The 26,039-nt window shown below is 40.0% G+C and overlaps 1 protein-coding gene across 2 annotated transcripts in view; it reads right to left on the bottom strand.

Moving 5' to 3' along the window:
* The window catches only part of LOC126248702 (uncharacterized), a 49,791-nt gene extending 26,320 nt beyond the window's left edge, over window positions 1-23,471 (bottom strand). Inside the window, exons 1-2 of one of the 2 annotated variants that reach the window (XM_049949986.1) lie at window positions 23,203-23,471; window positions 22,227-22,448 (exon numbers count right to left, since the gene is read on the bottom strand). In XM_049949986.1, coding sequence (XP_049805943.1) covers window positions 22,227-22,448; window positions 23,203-23,274 — 294 coding nt within the window. In that variant the 5' untranslated portion in view covers window positions 23,275-23,471. The remainder of the gene's footprint in view (window positions 1-22,226; window positions 22,449-23,202) is intronic. The other variant, XM_049949988.1, reaches the window with a different exon arrangement.
* Window positions 23,472-26,039: the final 2,568 nt, after the last annotated feature.

The following is a 26,039-nucleotide window of genomic DNA, read 5'->3' as shown; positions in this document are numbered from 1 at the left end:
TGCATTTTGAGTGTCTTCCTTATCCACCATACTCACCACACCTTTACTTACTGACTTACTTAATTACTTTGGCCCCTATGGGGGCATAGGGCATCCAGGAGAACTCGCCATCCATCTCTGTCTTTGGCCATTTGCCTCAATTCTGCCCAGGTCTTGCCAATTCTTTTTGCTTCCCCTTCCACCTTGCCCCAAGTGATTTCCACATGTTTGGACGACTCAAGGACGCAATGGGAAGAAAGAAGTTCCGTTCTGATGAAGAGGTACGCCACACAGTGCACGAGTGGTTGCATGGACTACCAAAAGAATTTTTTTTCCTAAAGGTATTTATGCACTTTGTAAGTGCTGGAGAACTTGCATTGAGTGTGGGGGTGATTATGTTGAAAAGTGATACAGCTTTGTACCACTTCTGCAAAATAAATAATACTTAAAAAAATATTTAAGGTTTTCATTTGACCCCCCACCCCTGTATATGGAGGGTTTAGTCGGAGGTTTAGGTGTGCTTTTTGTACTGCAATTTTGGTAAAAAGATTTGGGTTACAGTGAACATGGGGTTGGGTTGTTTGGGGAAAGAGATCAAACAGCAAGGTCATTGGTCTCATCGGATTAGGGAAGGGTGGGGAAGGAAGTTGGCCATGCCCTTTCACAGGAACCATCCCGGCACTTGCCTGGAGCAATTTAGGTAAATCACGGAAAACCTAAATCAGGATGGCCGGATGTGGGATTGAACAGTTGTCCTCCCAAATGCGAGTCCAGTGTGCTAACCACTGCGCCACCTCACTCGGTCAGTGGACATGGACCAGGATGTTTATTCACTGATCAGGTGGTGCCATTTCTTCCACGTAATCATGATGAGTAAACTGTGGACAACAACCGTATTCACAGCCCTGCACAATTATGTTCCTATTCTGACAAGCACTCATAAACCTTATCGCATCTCAACTTGCTGACTAAATCACCTGATCTCACTCCCATAGAAAATAGATCTAGGACTATCTGGAACACAGGTTGAAATGTAACAATCAATATCCCTACTAGAGGCAGTGTTACACTGTGTTATGGTCATGTCACCTATAGGTGACCCCCCCCCTTTTTTTTTTTTTGCAGTATGTCATACTGAATGTGAGAGCTTGGGGTTACTTCTTTGCTATAGACAATGCTTCTCTAAGTAGCAGAGGTGGTTATAGTACTTCAGTAAACTCTGTCCTGCCGTATCTTGCCTATATTCTCTTGAAGTGGAATGGAGTGATGACTTGCACATGATGAAATAGTATGTTGTTTGTCACTGACTAAACTACAGAACACGGTGATGTGATGAAAATACTAATCTTAAGAGGTGCAGTTGCACACTAGGATGTAGTAAATAAAGCAGGACATAACACCATCAGGTGTATCCTGCTGTAATATACTTAGGCAATACAGGCAACTGGAAGTTTTAGACAAAGGCTGAGAAACACAGACAGACAGACAGACAGGTACCCACCAAGTGAACATGCTTTAACCTTTTTCCCATTGAGATATGAAATAGAAGCCCAACCATCTCTTAACACAGGGGAAGCCTTTGTCAAAATATAATAGAATATTAAAGTCATTTTGAGACCACTACTACTGAGTGCTCTTGCCATAGAATGCAATTGGGTAACATTACATCTGAGAAAGAGTCACTACTACTAAACAGTATATATGGGGCATGAGGTAGTACACTGCAATAGGATAGAGCTTTTTAACAACTGTTTACTGTTCATCAGTACCAGTCCCTATTGCTCCCTTTGCCACATGAGTCTGCTTCAACAAGACAGTGAGATTTTATCCATGATGACTTGAGGAATCTTTTGACCATTTAGGACTACAACTATGAGGTAAACAACGCATTCAGACAAAGTTTCATCAAATGCAACATGTATCTGTAATTAGCTTTGCACCGAAGCCCACCATAATATGAAAGTGTACAATTACTGTGCAAAGATGTCTTGTGAGTCATGACCTGAAAGGCTGAGAAAAGAAGAAAGATCATGTGTAATGCTGCATTGATAAGGTCATTGGAGACAGAGCCCAACTTCAGATTAGGGAAGTTGGGGAAAGAAATCTGCTGCATCTTTTTCAAAGAAACTACACCACCATTTCTGCTGTTAAGACAGCAAAAACCTTGTAACAAAAAAATTATCAATTTTTAGTTACATGATTCCATATCTCAATACAGGTATGCTGAGGTCTCTTATAGAAAAGTATCAAAACCTCATATCTTACAACATTGATACCTTAACGTATCTCAGAAGATTGTTTCTGCCTCAAAATTTACTGCACTTCTTTCACCATTGTGACAATATAATACTCATTTATGGTTTGTTGGCGAGATTTATGACATTCTTTTTGTGTAATTTAAGAGTGTTACATTGTAGCGATTAACAAACATTAAGATATTAACTGTTATAGTGATTAGTTGTGTACAGAAGATTAAACAGGCCATCCAAAAACATTGCAAACACAAATAATTAAGTATGTTGTCCTCAATATGAAAACAATCAAGTGTAGGTGTATTATAAAACAAAAATGTTAGTTTAGTTTTGGATTATGTTATTCTCTCTCCATCTTATTGTACCAAACCCTAACTTACTTTCTGTAGATACTCTCAGTGCATGTAGATAATATCATGTTACAGGCTTACAGTATTTCTAGAGTGGTCTAGAAGTACCCAGTATATCAATTTTACATATAATCAGTGAATTTTCTGGATATTTCTCTTGATATTGCAGGAAAGTCAAACACATGTAAAAAATTATGAATCTAGGAGAATTATAATACTGAAAATGACCCTAACAATTATCTGACATTCCAAGTGTACCACCAGTATCATTCTGAACAGTAAATGAACGTCCAGCACCTACTAACTTAAATGTAAATAATCTAGAAGGCAGTGATTTCACAGATTCAAGTACAAGTTATGAGCCTACTATAAAAGAGGAATCTGAAGGCTCAGAAGTAGATCTAAGCTCAACATGAAAACAGAGGAAGAAAGTTGGTCCCAAAAAGTCTAAAAAAAGAATAAGACTTCAGAAACCATAAAATATAAAAAACACAATTTTCAGTCAGTTGCAGCTGTTGTAAATGAAGTGGTGTTAGGTAATCAAAATCAAAGGGAAAGCCATGCTAAAAATTTAAACTTCCCGAATAATGTTGTGGAGCAAGAACCCATGAATAAAAGTAACGAAATAACAAGAAAGCATACTAACAAAGATATAGCATATCTTTCTGTATGGAAAAGAAATGAATCTAAAATTTCTAGGATGAAAGACAAAGATTAATAAAGTACTGTCGGTAAGAAAAAAAGGAGAACAAATTGGTAAACAAGAGAACCTAAGAAAATGGATCCACGATACTCATCAAAATTCTATTGAAAATAAAATAACGATGGAATGTTTTCTTCAATACTTCGTACATTCTGCCCAATTATGAAATGGGGTGAGTTGCTACCCTCATTCACAGGAAAGAAGTTAAATAAAAAACCAAAGTAGGAGAATCAAGAAGGAAATGTAGTTTTCAATACAGTTTAAAAGTATAAGATGATGTTTTAATTGTGGTTTTAATTGTGTAAAGGAATGTTCCTCTAACTTAGGAATTTGTGAGAGGTCAGTCAGCAGGTGGGTTAAACAGATTAAAAGAGGATAATTATTTTAAAATACGAAGTGAACTGAACGAAGAAAGTAATACACCGAAAGAAAATGTTAATAAATTTTTACATAAAATTCCTAAGTTGGCATTGAATTATTGATGAGCATCTTTTTGCGAGCTTTATTTGAAGCCACATTTGGTAATTCATACAGTGTTCATAAGTTATTGCATTAGCAATAATAATGAACCAGCTGTTAGAAGATATTAATTTTTAAAAGAAATACAGGAATATAACACTGCTTTAGTCTGTTGAAAGAAAGACAAATGGGATGTCTGTCTTTCTGACCAGTTACATAATATTTCAGGGAGTCAGTACAATGCTCGCAGATGAAGAAAAAGAAGGCAAGACAGGAGACATCAAATGGTAGCAAGGCAACAGAAGCAGGAAAGTGTTATGTATATACCACGGATGTACAAGCAGCGCAGTTAATGTCTGCAATGCAGTCCAGTTGTCTTTAAATTTAAAGAGAAGCTGGTGTGTCACAATTTCACTGTTTATAATTTAGAAGTGTTTCAGTTATATGTTGTATTTGCCATAAATAATGAAGATGGCTAATGTGTTTTCAGCTTTCATTACAGATTTTTTAGGCACAGAAATAAAAGAATGGAAGAAAAGTAAAACTAAAGTCTTACATAGTGATTAGAGTTAAGCTTAGAATTGAAATGCACTTCTTTGAAATGTGTCGCAAAATTACAGCTTAGCAAGTGGTACAATCATCATACAGAACTATTTACTCGAAGGACACATACAAGTTGAATGTGGCTATGTGCATTCCACAATTCAATACAGAAAGAGGAACATTCTCTATATTTCCAACTAATTATGCTGATGTGTTAAAAGAAGCAAGGTGTGATAAACAGGGCCTGTATAGAGTATAATGTGTATATCATGATTTTTTAAAAAACATCTTTGAAGTTCCATACCAAAAACGAATTTGTCCAAGGAGTAAAGTAAGACATTCAGGTGTTGCAGACATATCGATTCTGAGGTATAATCCACCTGTGGGTATTGGATATAAATTGGATTTTGAAGAGGGTTAGAAATTACTTACAAGATGCTCCAATACAGTCATCAGGGATACAAAAATCTGTAAACAGGACTAGTTGCAATTTCCGCAAAAAAAGTACCATTGTTTAATATGTCTCAACTCTGTTATTACCACTTTTATGAAGTTCTCCTTTAACAATAATTTTAGGCTAGTACAGGAAAAAACACAAAGAACTCCTCCACAACTTTTATTTTTTCATAAAAAGGCTTCAAATTGCTACTAAACTGGTTGTGTATGTCTATATGCTCAGTTCTATTAATAACATAAAAACTGTTTGAGCGCATAAGCTTGTAACTTCTTGAGTGTTAACAATGTGTTGTTACAAAACCTCATATCTTATTTAATAAGGCCATAAATACCATAAAATTGCCAAATAATATGTACATAAAATATTATCACTTTAATTTATGACTCAATATCTCTCTAATGGAGCATGACTTGAATTAACTGAAATCTATATGTATGTGAAAGCTCCCCCCCCCCCCTCCTCAATGCAAAACATACGAGGCTTTGCTATCTTAATGACAGTTTGCCTTAAGCAATTTAACTTAATCATGGAAACTTAATTCTGGATGACTAGAAGGCGATCTGAACTGCTATCATCCTAAAAGTAAGTCCACTGTGCAAGCCACTACACCACCTCTATCAGTGAAAGAGTGTGAGGTTATCTGCAGGTGATCTGCACTTGGATCTTTATAGAGCCAACCACCTACCTTCTGAAACAAAACAGACTGACAACCTTATGTTGTTGAGTATAAATTTTGAAGTCTTCACCTGGTAATGCAAGAGGTGAGCAACGGAGCAACACAGTTCAGTATGCAGCAGCCGGGTGAAATTCCAAAGATGGCAGCTACGTCCACAAAGTGCCAATGCAGCAAAATGACATGATAGAAAAGGAGAATGTCATAATTGTGCTGGCCATACAAAGTGACGTAACTCAGATGCAAGAGTAGTTTTTCAGTATAGTGACTCTGCAAAATATGTCCACCACCGCTCCTAAAAGGCAAGATTAAGTCGCTTTGTAACACATTTGAATAACATCGACTATACCTATATCATGTATTGTCTTTCTCTTCCTATGCTTAGTGTGACATTTTTGTCACTGTGTTCTTTGGTTAAGCAGCTATGCAAATGTTTCATCATATTTTCTGTCAATATGTATCACTATAATTAATGTATGCATGTAATTTTAAAAAAATTATATTCTGTACAAATACTGAAATGTTGAAACAGTATTTGTAGAGGCAGTTAATGCATAGGGAACATAGGTTTGTACTTATGTAAAACCTGGAGGACAATACTACTGCTATGAAAACCCACATGGCGGGAATAGAAAAGGAGGATTTAGTGGCAGAACCACAAGAAGTGTTTGTGGCACAGTCAGTCGATGGCTATCTTGCAAACTGTTCACATCTCATATGTTGAAGGAGGCAACCAAAGCAGCAAGACTGAGCAATAATGCCTTGGATGTGGAAGAGTTCTGGCTAATTATTCATGGCATTTATTGGTTGGCTCTTAATTAGAAAAATTTGGTGCAAAGAGGATAATTTTCAAAGTCTTTGTACAGTAACAGCCACGAGTACATTTGCTGTCTGCACTTTAGCTATGGAAGATCACCAGAAACCATCTGCATTTTAAGTAAAAATTTAGTAATGCAAATTGTTTGTATTGACCAGTTATTTGCTTTATGTGCAAATAATAATTATTTCTAGTTAAACTTGGTGTTGAGAACCGTGTAGTACTCCTTAGTCATTTAGCTACACGGGATTCTTTTACCAGTGATTCAATACATGTGAGTATCTGCTTTACTGAACTGCGAAGTAATCCTTGTCTTAAGTGTATTCATTGACTTTTGTGTACAATTTTGTTGCTGAAATACTCCACATAAATTTTCATAAGTGAATAGTTCAAGTTACTGAGCCAGTAATACAATCATCATCACAATAAAAGTATTTGTGAAGTGTAGCACCCATTTTAATAGCTTTTGTGTTATTTAAAGTCTGGCTACAACTGTTCAGACCATAACAGATACAAAGAGCCCTTGTTTCATTTATGATCTGCTTAGTACAAAGAAGTATATGCTCCCAAAGGAAATGTATACAAACTGTTGTAATGTTGTACAGACACAACCTCAAGCATAACACCAACCAAGATATATTCTGCTTCCACAGAATGGGATTCACAATACCACTGTATGAAGCATAGAACAGTGCAAGGTCTCAAATATAGAACACATCAATACACAGTTTTGTACATGAGTATATGATAAGCAAGTGAGGCTGAGGGCCTAACCACTGGGCTTATATTGGACTGCTATGCACACGGCACAGGCTGCGCCATCTGTCCAGGTTGTGAGGTGACCTCTCTAGGCCTGCTATGGAGGCACTTCTGCCATGTGCTGTTTAATTATGTGTGCTCACACTATAAGGTTAAAATACTCTTTCCCCCTTGGGGGAAGTGTTCACTGTGGAGATGTCCATGTCTTCATCAATCGGTGAGGACTGCTGGAGCAGGTATCGAGGTGTTATGTTATCACAGGAGAATATGGTATAAAATGGTGCAGGCACGAACAGGCACGGTACACACTGCTCTGCAAGAGGCTGTAATGGAGCACTCGTGATGATGGTGCTGTAGCAATGTCCATATCTGGGCAGGCACTCAGCGATGGAGTAGCAGAGAAGGTGGTGGCGAAAGGGGCTGTGGAGATGGAGTCGAAAATGGCACAGGAGCAGGAGGAGGTATGGACGACACTGTGGTGGCCGGCACGGGGCACGGATGATTGATGGTGGGCACGGGGTGGAGGGCTATCTGCTGTGCAGTCAGTCATTTGCGGACAGAGCTTGTCATAGTGTTGTGACATAAGCCATAGGAAGTGCCCACACTGCAGAAATGGTGTCATAGGCCAAGGTGGATGACCACTGGTATCCACTTAGGATGTTGGCCACACCTATCGGCACAGAAGACTCAGTCCTGATGAAATCACTCTGATGCAGACACCGGCAGGTGGCCAAGTGTTGGCCAGAGCAGATGAAGCAGTGTATGGGGCTGGCAGCCGTGAAGCAGCTCCGCTGGCTTGCTGTCACCGACTGGAGTGAATCTATATGAACTCAAGAACTCATGGAATAATTTTGAGTGATATATTTTTCAATCTGGGTTTTGAATGCACTGACCAGCCACTCCACCTCTCCAGTGGACTGAGAATGAAAGGGAGAGACCAAAACTAGCCTGATGCCACTCTTTGTACAAAGATCTTCAAAATCTTGAGACACAAACTGTGGGCCATTGTCCACCACACACTTATACGACAATCCTTCTAAGGAAAAAATCTTTGAGAGGGCAATGACTGCAGCCGCGGTGGACACGCAATGAACCACACAAGGGAACTTTGAGCAAGAATCTGATACTACAGGCCAAAAGGAGTTAGGGGACAGACCCACAAAACCAACATGAATATGTTCCCAGGGGTGCAATGGGGAGGAGGGTAGGTGGGGCAGGCCTGTGTTGCCACCTGATGGGTGGTGCCTGCAGGCAGGCTGACAACGCACAAGATCTCACGGTCAACATCCTTCTAAAAAGTGTGACGACGGTCCAGCAATTTTGTATGAGAAACACACCTAGATGGTTCAGGTGGAGAAGGCACATGACATTCCACTGCAATGCAGACAGGATCACAATCCTGGGTGCCAACACTCTAGCAGCGAACAGTAACACACATTCAAAAACTGAGAGGCGGTGGCAGAGAGCATAATAACTGTGTAAAGAATCCAACACTTGGCGCTGTGGTTTATCTGGCCAGCCGTGCTGGACAAATTGAACAACGTGACAAGACAGAATCAACCACAACAGCCACCGAAATCAGAGAACTGGTAATGGGAAAATCATCCACGGTGTTTTGGGCTCGGATGTCTAAATGGAAACACAACTGTTCATCCTGATCAAATTATGGATTCGGGCCTGATGGCAATCGAGAAGGAGCATACGCATTAGCATGTTGTGCTGTGAGATGGAAATTAATCTCACGATTATAGTGTGACAATAAGAGCACCCAGCATACCAGGCGTTAGGCCACTTTGTTCGATAAAGAAACTGGAGGTTTATGATCAGTAATCAAATTAAATTTAGAATTGTATAGTAAAACATGAAATTTTTTGAGTGCGTACGCTATAGCGAGGACATCTTTTTCTATCTGCGAGTAGTGCTGATGCACGATTCAGAGTTTTGTATGTTTACGCAATGGGGCGTTTGGAGCTATCCACATATTTGTGTTCACGAACAGTCCCAAGGCCACACTGGGAGGCATCTGTGGCCAAAACAATACGTTGGTAGCTAACCAAGCAAGGTGCTTGTGCAATTTTGACCCTAGCAAGGTGCAAGCATGCTTGCAGGCAGGCAACAAGTGAAAAGCATGAAGTGACTGTGTCAATGTGGCTGCACCAGGAAGAAATTTATGGTAGTATGCAATCTTCCCTAAAAAGATTTGCAACTCTTTTACACACGTAGCACACAGCAAAGCTTAACAGCATCGACATTTTGGCATAAAGACTTGACTCCGACATTTGAGACTTCAAAACCGAGATAGAATGCTGAAAAAATTGTGATTTGTTCAAGTTACATTTCAAACTGTCAGGCACAAAGGTTCTGCAAATGTTCAACTGCTGAGGAACCTGAGAACACACTATCATCCAGGTAGTTTACGCATCCCAGCATCGAGGCTGCGAGTTGCTCCAAAAATCATAGGAAAATGGCAGGAATGCTAGACACGCCAAATGGCAGGCACTAGTAGTGACATAGCCTGAAGGGGCTATTCACTGCAAGGGCATGTTTGGAATCATCATCCAGAGGCAGGCAGTTGTGAGTAGGATTCTGACAAGCTATTTTGGAAAAATATTAGCCCATGGAAAGCTGTGCCGTGAGTTCATCTGGACAGCTTAAGGGATAGGTACGAATAACAGACTGTGAATTTACAGACACTTTAAAATCACCAGAGAGCCGAAGATTGCTGTTAGGGTTTAGGACAATTATCAATGGGTTAGACCATTCACTAGAGGAGACAGGCGTGATAACACCCAAAGATATAAGTTGATTTAGTTCCAATTTGACTTGCACCTGTAAAGCTACTGGGACTGGGTTGACATAAAAAAAAAAAAAAAAAAAAAAAAAGGATGCACTGTGGGTTTCATTGTGATGTGAAACTTGAAATCAGTAGCATACTATAAATCCTCCAAAAACAGTGAGGTATATTCCCAGCAGAGCACGTCCAGTAGTTGGTATGGAACTTTATCTGATACCAGATGCATTTCGTCAGAAATAGAGAATCCAAAAATTTTGAAGGCTTCTAACCCAAAATAGTTTTAAGTGTTGGCATTATCCACCACAAGAAAGGTCAAAGGCCGAACAACTGCTCTGTACACCATGGAAGTAGAAAACTGTACCAATATAGCTAGTAGTCGTTTGTTGTAATTCATCAACTGATGAAAGACACACATAGGTTTGTGAATTTAATAATGTCACTGCTGCACCAATGTTCACTTGCATTTTTAACATCGTGTCCCTCATGCGTACTTCAGTGTAGAGTTTGTTTGGGCTAACATCAGTTAGAAAACACTGTTCACTGTTCATGTCTGGTGAAGAAGGTTGAGAGTTGCGCGCGCACACGCAACACTAAGGGCACAATGGAAGAGAAGAACACTGCACCAGCTGCTGTTGTGACACTGCCTCCCGCTACTGCTGCTGCTGCTTAGCATGATGCAGTGTTCCCCCTTGAGCTAACTGATGGCAGCCAAGGAGTATAGGCAGCAGCAGCCGCTACTTCACATTATGCTTCTATCTGATTTCCTGCTGCCCTAGATATTTCAAAAGAGCGAGCAATGTTCAGAACACCTGTGGGAGATTGATTTTCACATTGTAAAGCAAGTTCATGAACTTCACTATTAAAGGCATCATGAACCATCCAATCAGCATATGAGACCCATTGGCCTCAGTAACAAATTGGCAACAACGGCTAAGCCCATGAAGTTGCATTGGCCAAGTTCTGTACGACTGTTGTGGCTTCTTTTGGCAATGGTAGAGCTTTACATGAGTATGTTCGCAATGATAATTAGAGAGCAACTGACACATTTCATAAAAAGGGAGACTATCAGGTTCTGGAAAAGGAGCTAGTTGACACAAATAGGCGATAAACACAAGGAGAAATCCACGATAAAAATAAAGCCTTGCAGAAGTTGGGGTCGGTGACTCCAACAGCTTGAAAATGTTGCTGAAGGCGTTTTTCATATGCGTCCCAATCTTCCACAGATAGTGTCATGGTGAGAGCATGTTATTGCTCAGTAAGGGTTCACTGTTGTTCGGTGAGAGTTTGTTGTTCAACAAGGGTTTGAAGAACTACTTCCACTGACATGTTGGTTATATATCAAACCAAAGAAAATAAACACGCTGAGCAGAATACTGCACTCATCGCCAAGTATGTTGTAATGTTGTATAAACACATACTCAGATGTAATAGTGACAAATATTTTTTTATGTTTCCACAGGAAGAGATTCACAATAACAGTGAATGAAGTATAAAATAAATCAAGGTCTTATACTGGGCTGTTTGCGCACATGGCACAGTCTGTCCAGGCTGAGGCGAACTCTCTAGGCTGGCCGTGGAGTCACTTTTATCATGCACTGTTTGATTCGCGCCCTCAAACTATAGGGTTACAACATAAACTAAATCGTTTATCATAACAGGTTATAGGTCTCCACTATATAGGTGTTTTTAATTAATTGAATGGTAATACCTCCTCCTATCCATATTAGTTCTGCTCCACCAACAGTAATTGATTTCTTGTAATGAATATTAGCTTTCTTATTCTGAATACAGACAGTTAATGTTAGTGAGAACCAGTTTGTGGCCTAAAACATTTCTAAGATTCCATCTGTGTTACTCATGGTAAATTACTGTTCCAATAATTGCTCCACTGTGCTACTTTATCACATCCTTTTTGCAGAACAGTTTAGTACCAAGTAAAGACACATGAAATAGTTAATTTACTAGATGAAAAGTATAATTTCTTGGTACCAGCTTGGCTAATTAGCCTAGCAAACATTTTTCTTTCCTTTAGATACTGCCAGAACTTTTGTTCAATTCCCACCAGTTCAACTACTACTTCCTATCAAAACATAATCTTTTGTATAACTAAGCATAGCCTGATACCTTAACCATTAGCACATGTTAACAACCAAAATTAAATTCCAGTCATAGGAGTAACATTAGTGGTCAATAGCTATAGTAATAGAAGCTGGTGGTGTTATGATCTTCCAGCTGCAACTAGGGCAACCAAACAAGAAAAGGCAGCCAGGTGAGGCCCTGGCTGCCTCACAATGGCAAAGCACACGGGCCAGCTATGTGTATATATTACTCCTTTTCTAGCGAAAGTATGTTATCCTGTAGCTGACAATCCCAGAGGAGGGACTTGTCTCAGTCTGTACCCACTCACAAAAAATCCCTCCCTCGAGTGTGAGGTCGCAGAAGACCAATGATGTTTATGGCACTCGACGTGCCACATGTCGTTTACCAAGGAACCACACTATTGGCTGCTAATGAAAACAGGGGCAGGACTGGATGTATCCAATGGTGAGCACAGCATGATAGTATGGAGTGTAGTTGAATTGCTTAGTTGACTAATAACTCACAACAGTGATACAGTTCTAGTGGTGTTGATACAAGAAACAGCAATGGCAATGATAAAAAAGCAAATATTGCATTATATCTACAACAAATGTGAGACAGGAATGCAAAGAATTTTGCAGAGAAAGAAATAGCACATAAAATATTAGCATTTCTGAAAGACACGTAGGGTTGTATACAATCAACTGGGAAGACAATGTACATGATACGTGGTTAACAAGTGAAAGTGATACTGAAACAGGTGTCAAGCCACGTAGTTCATCATCCCTGTCAGACAGGAATCCAGAAATCCTGTCTCCAGTGAAATGTAGTAATGGACAATCATTGTCCAAGGAGTGGGTACTAAACAGAATTATGTACATGTAAGATCATCCACAGCATAGTAAGAAAACAATTATGAACAGATTTCAAATAAGTCCACAGTAATATGACCAGGTAGTACATAATAAAAACTACAGATATTCAAGGAAATACAAGGTGAACTTGTTACAAAAACAGGTGTTGTGCATTTCATGGATGCTCAATACAATTTACAATTGCATGATAGTGACCTACTACATTATGCACATCAAATGGCACACAACATAGATTATAGCAATTTCGAGGGAAGCAGGGAATAGTTGCATAACATCAAACAGTGCTAAAGAATGGGAAGACGTAGGATACCGAAATTTCAAACAAAGTGTCAACTTGGCAATGCACAGCAAACTGCATAACTGGCATGAAAATTTGTAGATAATGCAAACAAACTCATCCCATCATTCAGTACGGAATTTGTTTTCAACTCCAACAAATGGGGATTTCAAGGCGGAATGAATTTGAAAGGAACACTGGCAATCAGTGGTACCAAGAGAGTTGTATCAAGATCAACAAACATCAATGCCTTAACGCATTCATTAGCAATTATGCTGACTGTTAATCTGGATGGTAAATGGGCTGGAAATTTATTTATTGTGCTTTGAGAAGATGGAGGTGTTCTGCCCCCTAACATTCTTTCTCATGTGTATGATCTTGCAAGGGTTCTAGGGAATATTTATATCACAGCAAGGAAGAGTGAAACAATAATGTAAGAGAACTACAAATATCGTGTCAGCACTGCTTTTGGCCAAGAGCTGGTCAAAATAACTTGCTTTTGCTTGATTCCTAGTCTGTGTATAAAAATCATACCCCTTTAGAGCAATCTATCTCTCCTGAAAAGTGTGTGACATTGCAAGTCATACCACCTGGAACCACTGGACAAATTCAGCCTCAGGCTGTTTGTTTTTTCACTGTCTATAAAACATTTTTTTCCTATCGTAATTGTTAACCCAACACTTTCCAATGAGCCTTACTAAAGATTGAACTTGTGGCTTCATACTAAATGGGTTCCTTGTCAGTTGGCAGCCGTCTGGCTTGTTCCTTGTCAGTTGGCAGCCGTCTGGCTTGGAGGTTGGACCTATGTTGGTCTATTTCCTTCTCATCTAGCTGCCTACAATATCTGATGGAGCAGCATGTCCTACCTGGTGGACATTGCTACCATGAACTGCAGTGTGATCATCTGCATCAAGACTGATGGAGACCTGTGGGCGCCATATTTCAGTGGGCTTTCTGGTGGTCTAACCAGCGGGTCCATGGAGAAGACCATCATCAATCATTGTAGGGGTGTGCTGTTGCTAGTAGCTGCAGGCAGACTCCAATGTTGCTCACCTTTCTCCTGACAGGATGCTGCAGCATAACTCAGCACAATTACACATGTCCCAGGACATGGAATTACATTCGCTACCAGAAGTGGTCCAATCTGACACAATGGTATCCAATGTTGGAAGTGGTCCAGTGTTGGGAGGTTCAGCTTGGTCTGGCAACTTGACTTTAGCAGCAGCCTCTTACAGGTCAAACGTCCAAGGTGGTGTATGGTTGCTTATTGTATTGGCCTTCTTTGCTTCTTTTGTTTACAACCATGGTAGGGTGTCACAAGTGTCATAAAAATTGAAAAAGTGATTCATCAAGCCGCAGGAACCTGTGGACTTGTCTCAATTTAGAGGCATTACTTGCAACATGTGATGTGCCCATTTTGTAATTTTAGCTGAACCCTAGTTGCCAAGCATACATGTCAGCTGTATGTAGCACATGTATAGGTGTGTCAATGCTCTGAATCTTGCTGGGTCACAATACAGTGAAAGAACTAGTGTACTTTGTACCACAGTTTTGTGTGTGTTAACCTATATTTTTTGCTATTTTAATGTTTGACGGAGATTTAACAAATGTCGGAAACACGAACAGTGACTAAGTGGGAGGCAACTGATGCCCCACAGAAGCAAGTAATTGCACTGCAGAACTGTAACGTGTTGCGTAGACATGTAGGCAGTCACCAAACTGTAGGTGGGCATAGGCACGCTGAGCTGGTGAAGGTGAAAACATTATTTTCTCTACCTATTCCTTCAGCAGATTCTGTTAGTTCTAACCTCATGACATCTTTCACTCTTAAGTCGACTGAGGACGTGTCAGTACTTATTGGTGATCTGAAGGTCGTTGCAAAGCTATGGAATTGGTCGGCTGAAACATGCCTAAATTTGGCCAAATTATATGTTACGTACCACGAGGGATTGGGTAGGGAACAGATGTTTGAGCAATTGGAAAAGAGGCTTTATCAGTGGTACCACAAACAAAAAGATAAGGATTTTCAGGGAGAAATTTAATGGTCTACCCCAAAAACATAATGAATCATTGCAAGCATTTTCGGACAGAATCGGGAAAGCCAATACAAGTAACAGAATTAATGCAAAATGTGGAGGTGGGTAAAGTCATTTTATAAGAAGCTGAAAACAAGGCACTGGATGTGTATTTAAGAGAATTGCCAACAGATACATCGAGAAGGATTACAAAGGTAAACCTGAAAGATTTAGGTGGTGATTAAACATCTTGAAGTTGATATTGTGACACAGAGATAGGATAAACAGGACAATTTTCCTGTTGTGGAAGTGTTATAGATGTGGACTACGGGCTACGTTAAGAAGTAATGTCAACAACACTGGTGTTAAGGGTGTGGGGTAGTGGGCCACCGCGTGCGCATCACAATGAAAAGAGGAATGGACAGTGTCAGAAGAAGCACTCATTAAACACTAGTGAGAATTCCTTAACCATCTGATGATGTTCCCATTGCAGAGGTGGAATGTGGCTTGGTGGGCTTAGTTAAAGTAACAGAATAAAAGTTTTTTTGGTGGATGCAGGAGCTTTTGTCAGTAGTCAGTCTAGACCTTCTAGGTAGGAGGATGCTGAGGACTCCATGATATAGGTCACGTGGAGTGGGTGGTAATGATGTGCATCACTGGGATCAGCATTGCTCAATTTCAGTATTGGAGCAAGGAACTTTCAACAGTACACGGAGGTGTTGCCTCATCACAGTAAATTATTGAACTCTGGGGAACACTGTTTCTGCTCGGGAATGACCACTGCTAGTGTTACATCGCCGCAAGGTTCACCTATCATGAATGAGGTACCAAATAGAATATAGACACATACACTGTAAATCAATATACACTGTAAATCAATTCAGATGATAGTGCCAAGATCCACAGGAAAGTTATTCTGAGTTAGTGTGGGTGTATACCTCCTGAGTGAAATGTTGTGCATTGTAGAATGCAATGATAATTTGGATGTTTCACATTTCTTTGTGCATAGAATTGCAGTACACGTAAGAGAAGGAGACGGAGATAACATTGTTCCAGTGAGTAAAGACAATTTTGGTATGGGCAAAATGAGTCTGCCAATGGGGTTACTAGTTGCCAGTTTGGCTATTCTGAATGAGGATGAGTACTCGATAGGTCAGAAGGAGGCCTTGGTCACAAGCAAGACAACACTATGTCTGCACAGTGTGAGAAAGTGAAACACATAGTTTGGAAAGATGAATCTGCTATAGAAGCTCTGCAGTTAAGATTTGCTGATCCGTTTAATCAAGAGGAAGCATAGCACAGACTATAACAGGTAGTAATGCTACTGTGTACAGAAATCCGTATGGAATCCTGAAGCACTTGTAACCAGAAATGGAAGATTTTACTGATCAGCAGTTAACTGATGGTATCATTGAGCATAGTGACAGTTCATTGTGAGCAAGTGTTGTAATTGTACCAATGAAGTCAGCAGATGGTACAAAAAAACATAGATTTTGTTGTGATTACCATTACCTGGATGCAAGGAATATTACAGACATATATTCTATACTAAATGTAAACGAGACTGGAAAACTTGGGTCACTGTGAATATTTCTCAACAATGGATTGGAGAAATGGCTATCATCAGTTGGAAGTGGTTCTGGAAGAGAGTCCTGATGTGGTATCTTGGGACCATTGTCAATAGCACTGGATGTCATTTGGTCATAAGAATGCACCAGCAACCTTCCAAAGGCTATCAGATGGAATGCTCAGAAGACTGAAACTGAAGCAGAGTATGGTTTATCTCAATGATATCACTGTATTTTCGAAAGATATGGAAAAGCATGTGCAGCAACTGGATGAAGTGTACAATATGGCATGTGCTGCATGGTTGACACTCAGTGTGAATAAGTGTCACTTCATTGTAACACAGGTGAATTACTTGAGTCATGTGGTTAGTCAGGAGGGTGTCAGATCCGATCCACGTTTGATTTCTGCAGTCAGTGAATTTGTGCCACCACAGACAACTTAACAGCTTCACAGTCATTCCTTGGGCTTTGCAATTATTATATGAAATATGTTAACATATTTTCTGAAATTTCTGAACCACTGAATCATCTGTTGTAAAAAAAAATCAGTGGTCAGTTGCCATGAAACTGCATTTTAGGATTTGGAACAGGCATTCACCATGAGTCCGGTATTGGGGCTTCCAGATTTTAGCAGTGAATTTATTTTACTGTGTGAAATGAGTAGTCTGGTGATTGGATGTGTTCTAAATCTGTATCTACATCTACGTGATTACTCTGCTATTCACAAAGTGCCTGGCACAGGGTTCAATGAACCACCTTCACACTGTCTCTCTACTGTTCCACTCTCTAATGGCGTGCGGGAAAAACGAGCACTTAAATTTTTCTGTGTGAGCCCTGATTTACCTTATTTTGTCATGATGATCATTTCTCCTTATGTAGGTGGGTGCCAAAAGAATGTTTTCACAATCAGAGGAGAAAACTGGTGATTGAAATTTCATGAGGAGATCCCGTCGCAATGAAAAAGCCTTTGTTTTGATGATTGCCACTCCAATTCACATATCATATCTGTGGCACTATCTCCTCTATTTTGCGATAATACAAAATGAGCTGCTCTTCTTTTAACTTTTTTGATGTCATCCGTCAGTCCCACCTGCTGTAGATCCCACACCACACAGCAATACTCAAGAATAGGGCAGAAAAGTGTGGTGTAAGCAGTTTCTTTAGTAGACCTGTTGCACCTTCTAAGTGTTCTGCCAATGAATCACACTCTTTGGTTTGCTCTACCCACAACATTATCTATGTGAATGTTCCAATTTAGGTTATTTGTAATTGTAATTTCAATCACAATCTGACCCGTTTTGTGTACGATGGGGGATCAGTACCATCACTTATTAATTTATGTGGTATATACCTCTCAATTGCTGTCGATACTATCTCTCTGAAAACATTCCACAACACTTACATGATCACATCGGAAGGAGTGATGGCTGTCTCTTAAAAAGGTGTTAAGAGTAATTTTATCAGCTTTTTTAAATAGATATACTTTGTGTTTCTTTTTGATGGTTGTAGGTGTTACGGTATTCAGCCTAGCAGCAACGGCCTTGTGGTCACTAATCCCTGTAATCGTCACGATACTCCTTATTTGTCCAGGATTGTTTGTTGCTAAGAGGTCAAGTACGCTTTCGCAACCATTTACACTTCGAGTGGGCTCATGAACTAACTGTTTAAAATAATTTTCTGAGAAAGCATTCAGTACAATTTCAGATGACTTTTATGCCTGCCACCAGCTTTAAACGTATAATTTTTCCAACATATTGAGGGTAGATTGAAGTCACCACTGACTATAATTGTATGAGTGGGGTACCTATTTGAAATGAGACTCAAGTTTTCTTTGAACTGTTCAGCAGCTGTATCTTCTGAGTCGGGGGTCGGTGAAACAACCCAACACAGCTACAACAATTTACAACTACAATACTGATCATTTCTACAACTACCTTACTGTTTTTTCCGTGCCCCTTTTAGACAGACGCCCTTTCTGTGGTTTCCTGAGACCCTCTAACCTAAAACCGCCCAGTCCCTTCCATACAGCCCCCGCTAACCATGCAGCCACTTCCTGTGTGTAGTGGACCGCTGACCTATTAAGCGGAACGTGGAAACCCACCACCCGATGGCACACGTCAAATTATCTGCAACCTACATGGTCAGAGAACTTCCTGACCCACTGATTTGGACCTTCCACATGGCTCTACACCAAAGGACCACAGCTGGTTCTACTGACAATGCTGCTGATGGTGAACCCTGCTTTAATCTCGTGAGCAAGACTGGCAGTCTTTACTATTCCCACTAGCCACCCAAAACCAAAGAGAATCTCCTCCGGTCAAAAGTGACACACGTCATTGGTACCGACATGAGTCAACACCTGTACTCTTCATGGCATCCGGAAGCACCCTTTCCACATCCGGAATGAAATTCTTAGCCAAAATGTGGATGGTAAAGAGCATCCAGTGGCATATATGCCGAGACAGCTGAATAAAGCAGAGCAGAATTATTCTACCACAGAAAAGGAAATGTTGGCAGTTATTTATGATGAGATGTATTTCTATTGTTACTTGTATGGCATAAAGATTAAAGCTGTAACAGACCATGCTGTGCAAAGTGGTGGCTGGCCTAAAGGATCTGCCAGGATCAACTGATGTGGTGAGCTCTGAAGTTGAGTAAATTTGGTACAAAAACTTGGGGAAAAGCATACTACTGCTGCTAATTTGAGTAGGTAGGTTGAAGTTCTGCACGCATTTGGTAGAAACATTGCTGAATGGCAACAGGCTCAAGCAGCTGACACTGACTGCCAACTATTTAGGTCACAGTCACAATTTACAACACACAAAGGGTTGCTGTGCACAGTGATGAAAGGCAGACCAGTTGTGGTAGTACTTGTAACTTTTAGGCATGAAGTATTGAAGTAAGTACATGACCATGTTTTAGCCAGTCATGGCAGATGGCAATAACTGACTGATGACAGGTTGATGGAGAACAACGTGCCAATCTGTCACCATGAATCCTATTACAGAAGCATCCAAACCATTCAAATTGCTGGGGATGGATTTTATGACCCTATTTAATCATACACCTGTAGGTAACCATTACGTATTGACCATGATGGACTAGTTCCTTCCACCATCAATCAAATGGGAAATGGAACACACGCATCACCTGATTTCAAGGATGATGAGACATTACATGAACATCCATCTCGACAATTGGGACGTCTACCTCAGAGAGCAATGTTTGTGTAATTTATTAGAGAACAGTGTGGGACAATGGGTTTTAGTGACAAATCCCTATGCACCTAAGGTTGGGGTAAAAAAAAAAAATTTTTTTTTGACATGGTACCAAGGAAGTAATATCACCCGCCAATGTCAGGGTGCAGCTACTAACAAAAACTTCTTTTCATGTGGAGCATAGGAAGCCATTTAAAGGGACTGTAGATGTTTTGCTGCAAGTGTCTGTATCATCCTAGTGCAGGACACTGAATCTGAAAAACGGAGGAACAAAGAATGAGTGAACAGAGTGCATGCAAGATATGTTACCCACCAATCAGTAGCGTTTAATCTGCTTTGTGTGTCTGTTAAAGGTAAAATGTGTATTAATGTTGTTTATTGAGTTTTTTAGGGATGTTGTGGGTTTATTTTTGTTAATACACATTGGGTACTGTGTATTTTGGTTTTTTTTTTTTTGGGGGGGGGGTTTATGTGCTTTGTGTGTAGGGAGCATTCTTAGCCTTTGTTAGTATATGATGAACCATGCACATGAGCTTTTTGAAAGAGGGAGGGGAAATGACACAAATTCCTTTTTCCCTAGTGATGTATTACTGAGAACGTCCAGGGTGAGTGTGATACTCCAGGTTTTCCTACACCTCTCTGGGTGGAATGCCAACATGGAAGTACTGCTGACACGTTATATGGTATATGGTTGCAAGATCGAGTTAATTGCTACATGTCATAGAAGCTGGATGCCCACAGTGCCAATATAGTAGAACGACAAGATAGAGAGAGGAGGGTTCCATCACTGTGTTGACTACACACAGTGATGTAAGCAGGTGTACGTCAGATGCAAGAATAACTATTCAGTATACTGACTCTGCAAAATATGTCCGTGGCCCCTCCTGGAAGATGAAGTTGAGTCATCTTTCAACTGCAACTAGGGTGGCCAGAAAAGCTAACTAGACAAGAAAATCAGGCCAGCTGATGTCATGCCTGCCACACCATGGCAAAGTACATGGGCCAGCCCTATGTAAATATTACTTCCATTCCAGTGGAATTATGTTATTCTATAGTTGATGAGCTCAGAGCAGGGACCTATGATAGTCTGGTCTGCTCAGTTGCAGCCATCCAGCATGGAGGTTGGACCAATGTTGGTTTATCTCCTGCTCATCTACAATCCCTGGCAGTGCAAAAATTCCCACCTGTGGGGGCATTGCCACCTTGAGTCACAGCACAGCACCACCACCCATCACTGTGGAGCTGTGGTGTTGCTACCACTCTCCTCTGCTCCTGTAGGGAGACTCTGACATTGTTCGTCTGTCTCATAATGGGGCTGTAGCATAACTCAGCACGGATACATGCACTCCAGATAGATTTGGTGAGTGTCTCTTGGGGCACTGTCTATGGTACGATCAAGAGTGCCCTGATTACCCACTCTCTGAAGCTGCGTGGAAGCTGGAGCTGGAGAGCGTGGACAATAATGGATGTGGCTAGCAACCCCATGACATTGCTGGGTGCTGACTCTATGGCTCCCTCTGCAGCTGCTACAGTGCATTGCATCCCAGGCATTAGTGCATTCCAGCACAGCATGTGCCACCTCTGCCCCATGGGCACTGCAAGCAGTCTGAGTCAAGAGAGTTGTGTATCTTTGAACAACAAATTTTTTACCTTGTTAATGATGTTTCTTTAGTGCCTTTTGGGTGACAGATACACCACCTCACACCTATTCACTGCTAACCCTCACCCAGGCGTGGTGGTCCATCAAGATTCTGACCTTGATGACCAACCACCATCATCCAACATAGTGTCCAGTCCCACGGGCATTACATATCATGAGATAATAGCATTCTCCACTACACCATGAAACAGGATGTCTTGTAAGCTGAACTGAAGACTATAGCATTGATGCATCAGCAGCATAGTGGATTGTGCTAGTGATGTGATCCATCTAATCCTCAACGTTGTCTCTACATTTAAAACACAGCTCCTTGACTGTACAATGTCCCACTGCACTTGACTGTACAATGTCCAGTTGCAGAGCACTTATCTGGGTGTGGTTCTGGGCACTGTTCTGCCTGGAAGGTTAATCTATATTAGGAAATCATCACTAGAGTGAAAATAATTGCACACTTCCTTCTACTGTGAAGGAGGGCAGAGAAATGAATTAGAGGTGCAAGCTCTGAAAAAAATTGAAATTAGCTACCCTTGACAACTCTTTCCCTGGTCCATAGATGAATTTCCGAATACAGATCCGTTGGTGGTTATGTTACATCAAATTTAGTTTTACATTAAAACAAAAAACCAGATATGTAAATGACCAGCATAAAACTGTATTTTCAGACGAAATTTTCGCTACTTATAAACCTACTGACAAATTCTCAAAAATATGATCCATGGAACATGCAAAAAAATGAAAGTAAACTTACTGAAATAATTTCCCTTAGCCTGTAGCTAACTTCTTCACTCAAAGCTTTTGCTACGGCATCATCCAAGTCATCAACTCCAACACATTCACCCTTAATTTTAATAGATTCTGGTGCAATCTGCGCATATTTTCTCCCCTCTGGTACTTTCTTCTCAGGTTTTTTGGGTGGTGGAGGTGGTTCAATTTGCACTTGTTTCTTTTTAGCGCCGATTTTTCCTTTTTTCTGGAAGCAGACAATTCACAGAGGTCTCTAATTAACAACAGTATTGGTGACATAGCAGGCAGTCCAATGACCGTTGAGCATGAAATCAACTAACAATGGCCTGCAATAATAGACAAAAAGAATAATCACACATCAACGCAATGCCAGTCCTCTACTTCAGCTTCGTAAATTTAATCCTGAAGGTTATCCACTTTTATTATCAAAAAAGATTTAAACTGTGTCTAGTCCACAAAACAATGAGCTATATGATGGGCCGGCGTTGTACTCCCCAAAATTTTCGTACGATAAATTGAACAAAAAATGTGATTCTGGGAGGTCTATAATGCATCTCTGCATCGAAACAGTATATTTTCAATACATGCAAGAATAAATACAAAATTCACCAAATACGACACTTTGCCTTCATTAAGTTCAATCCAATACGAAGTGTCTTCGGTCCGCTTTTATTACTCATATACCACATAGGAATTATGTCGTGCATTAAATATAACTCAAGACGCATCTCTTTGGGACGATTTACGATACAAAAATGTTAACACAACGTTGGCACATTTCACCTTTTATGGTTTAAGTATTTTCCTTTTAAATAAGAAAAAATTAATACATTTTGCAATAACATAAGGATATGATGTATCTTAATAGTCGCCTCCACAGAAGCTGCGAAATAAAACAGTAACAATTACACATACGCACACTTCTTTCAACACAGCTATAAGCAAAGGAAAATAATTTCTTCAACATAAATACTACTTACCTTCGCAGCCGGCGTCAGGAACATGTTATTGCTTTCAACCTCTTTACTCAAAGCTAAGTTTGTTACAGTCATAATTACTTCTTGGCATACACACCCACTACTCCAACAACAAATCAAACACTATGTCAATAACACAGCACTTTCGCGCGTAACAAATGAATCTCGTTTGAAACGTTTCAACGACAGCAGATGCATAACTGTAAAAATAGAATCTTTGATATTAGACAACTGGCGTAACGGCAAAATGTCTCTGAACACAACAATGTAAGTAGATCAAAGCCCATGATAAGCTGGCATCAATCATTTACACTTGCACATCTCCACCACCCATTGCATACGTCAACTTAAGTGTGGAAGCACCCTAGTTGCACACTGTCATGCCTAGTTTACACGACGACATTGGGTTGCGCCACTCGTTGCGTGGAATGAGTAAAGCCAGTTTGCTAATGGCAAACTGCAGTTGCTTTGTAGTTGCATGTGGGAACTCCTAGTTTTCGGTGGCGCCATTTAAGAAGCACAACTTTTGTCACGCCACAAAAAGTTGAACTTGGTTCTACTTTGTTGCGCCATTTTGCCTTCTCCACAATCGAATAACGTCATTCGATTGCTACCTCGCGGCTGGATCCATACCTTTCTAGTGCGTATTCGTACGCAGATAGTGCTTTTGTTTGTGCTTTTGTTATTAATATGCCGAAAAAGTGGTCAACAGCGACAATTATGAGATTCTTGGAGGTGTATCAAGAACGAGAATGCCTCTGGAACCACAAAAGCGAATCATACAAAGACAGAAATTTGAGAGATGCTGCAATAATTTTAATAGTAAACAATATGCGTGAATATGTACCTAGAATTGATGTAGCTACAACACAATTAAAAATTTGAAGCATTCGAAATGCTTACATGAATGAACATAAAAAAGTACTGAAATCACACAACAGTGGTGCGTCTACAGACGGTATTTATAAACCCAGCCTTGCTTGGTTTGAAGCTGCAGACCGGTTCTTAAAACATGTAGTCGAGACAAGAGAGACGAGAAACACTTTGGTAAGTAATATTTTACATTTTTATTTAGTAATATCTACAGCCGTTTAATCAGCTGAGACAGTTGACGCCATTTTGCAAACTGCGCAACTACGAAGAATTTGTGGCGTCCTGTGAGAACGGTAGCTCACAGCGCCACTTCAGAATGACTTGACTTTTGGCGATATTTTCGTTGCGTGTGTGAACCCGGCTTTACACGCAAATAGTTTCATATATGACTGTAGACACGGCGAAACCAGTATTTATTTAAGTTTCGTCGTGTTGTAGGTTCCTGAGTTGTGTCTGAAATGAAAGTTTTGGCATCAGCACGTCGCACGAGTAGTGATGGAGTTAAAGCTTGTTGTGTGGAATCGCTGCATAAGATAAAAATAAGAAAAGTGATTCAATTTGTGACTGGATCAAGAAAAGGTGTCAGCTCGGTTGCTCAGCATCCTTTCTGAAATAATTTGTAATGGAAGACCCAAGAAGTTCTTTTAATTATCTTAGAATGTCGCCAGAACTCTTAACGTTTCTTCTAAACAAAGTTAATTACGTGATAAGGAATAAAGATACTGTAATGCATGAAGCACTGACGCCAGAACTGAAATTACATATCACATTGCATACATTACAATCGGGAACACTCGGCATGTTATAAGATGCTGTTTCAGTTGGTGTTTGATTAACACCAATAATTATTAACATTAACAGCAGTAAATATTCGAAGCAGGCCGCATTTAAGGGGCTCCGGAAAGGCTCAAAATCATGAAAAGTTCAATTTTTACTTTTTTGCGTTTTCTGAATCTGCAGACTATTACCTTTTAATAGATATATAATTTATTCAATTCTGAAGACTATAACTATTTTTAATTTTTTTTTGAAATATGTTCTACATGGGTGTGACCCACTGTGGCGCTGTTAAACTGCTGTCAAATGGTGTTATTATTAACGTCCGTGTTCATCAGGTACATTTTAGTGATGTGAGATAAAGTATGTGTTGTGGCTAACCTGTGATGGTTCAATATATATCGCTGGTGTGATTGTCGATTGTTTCATATTTATTTACTCTGTCGTTATCTCGAAAATATTCGTAATTAATTCTGTTTCTTGAGTCTCTGTTTTGTTGAAGTATAATAATGAGTTAAAGTAAAGTTATTAGAAATTCTCTGAAGGCTTTTAAGAAAAGGAGAAATGTTGGAAAGCCAAAGGTATGTGTTATTACTGTAAACAATAAAGACGATAACCAAGTGAGTGAACCTAACCTCTCAAGTACACCTGCCCATAGCAGTCAAAGTGGGAAAGAAAATACTTCACAGAAGAAGCTTGGTTCAATGAGTGAAAACTATGAATGTTTTATGGGCGAATCGGATGTGAATGAAATATTTGATATGTCGGTTGTCAAAGGAATTTTTTCAAACTGTGTAAGATGTATTCATTGTAGTGAAGTTGGTCTGGAACTCTCCATAATAAAGCACGTAGGACTTGCTAGTGAAATACAACTGAAATGTGATATGTGTTCATACATGACCACCTTTTGGAACAGTGTTGCAGTAACTGCAACTGAAGAAAATGGTAGCAAAATCTACGAACACAACATTAGATTTGTTTATTCCTTGCGGTCAGTTGGTAAGGGTGCTACTGCAGATGCAATTTTCTGTGGCATCATGAATCTTCCAAATCCCCCAACCAAGTTTATGAGCTATAATTAATTAATAGGGTCTAAAGTAGAAGATGTCTGTATAGAATCTATGAAGAACACTGTGGAAGAGGCAGTAATGGAAAATAATGGTAACAGAGATTTGACTGCAGCGTTCGAT

The sequence above is a fragment of the Schistocerca nitens genome, chromosome 3 (genome assembly GCF_023898315.1).
Source record: "Schistocerca nitens isolate TAMUIC-IGC-003100 chromosome 3, iqSchNite1.1, whole genome shotgun sequence".
NCBI lineage: Eukaryota > Metazoa > Arthropoda > Insecta > Orthoptera > Acrididae > Schistocerca > Schistocerca nitens.
This window is presented reverse-complemented; position numbering and strand designations above follow the sequence as displayed.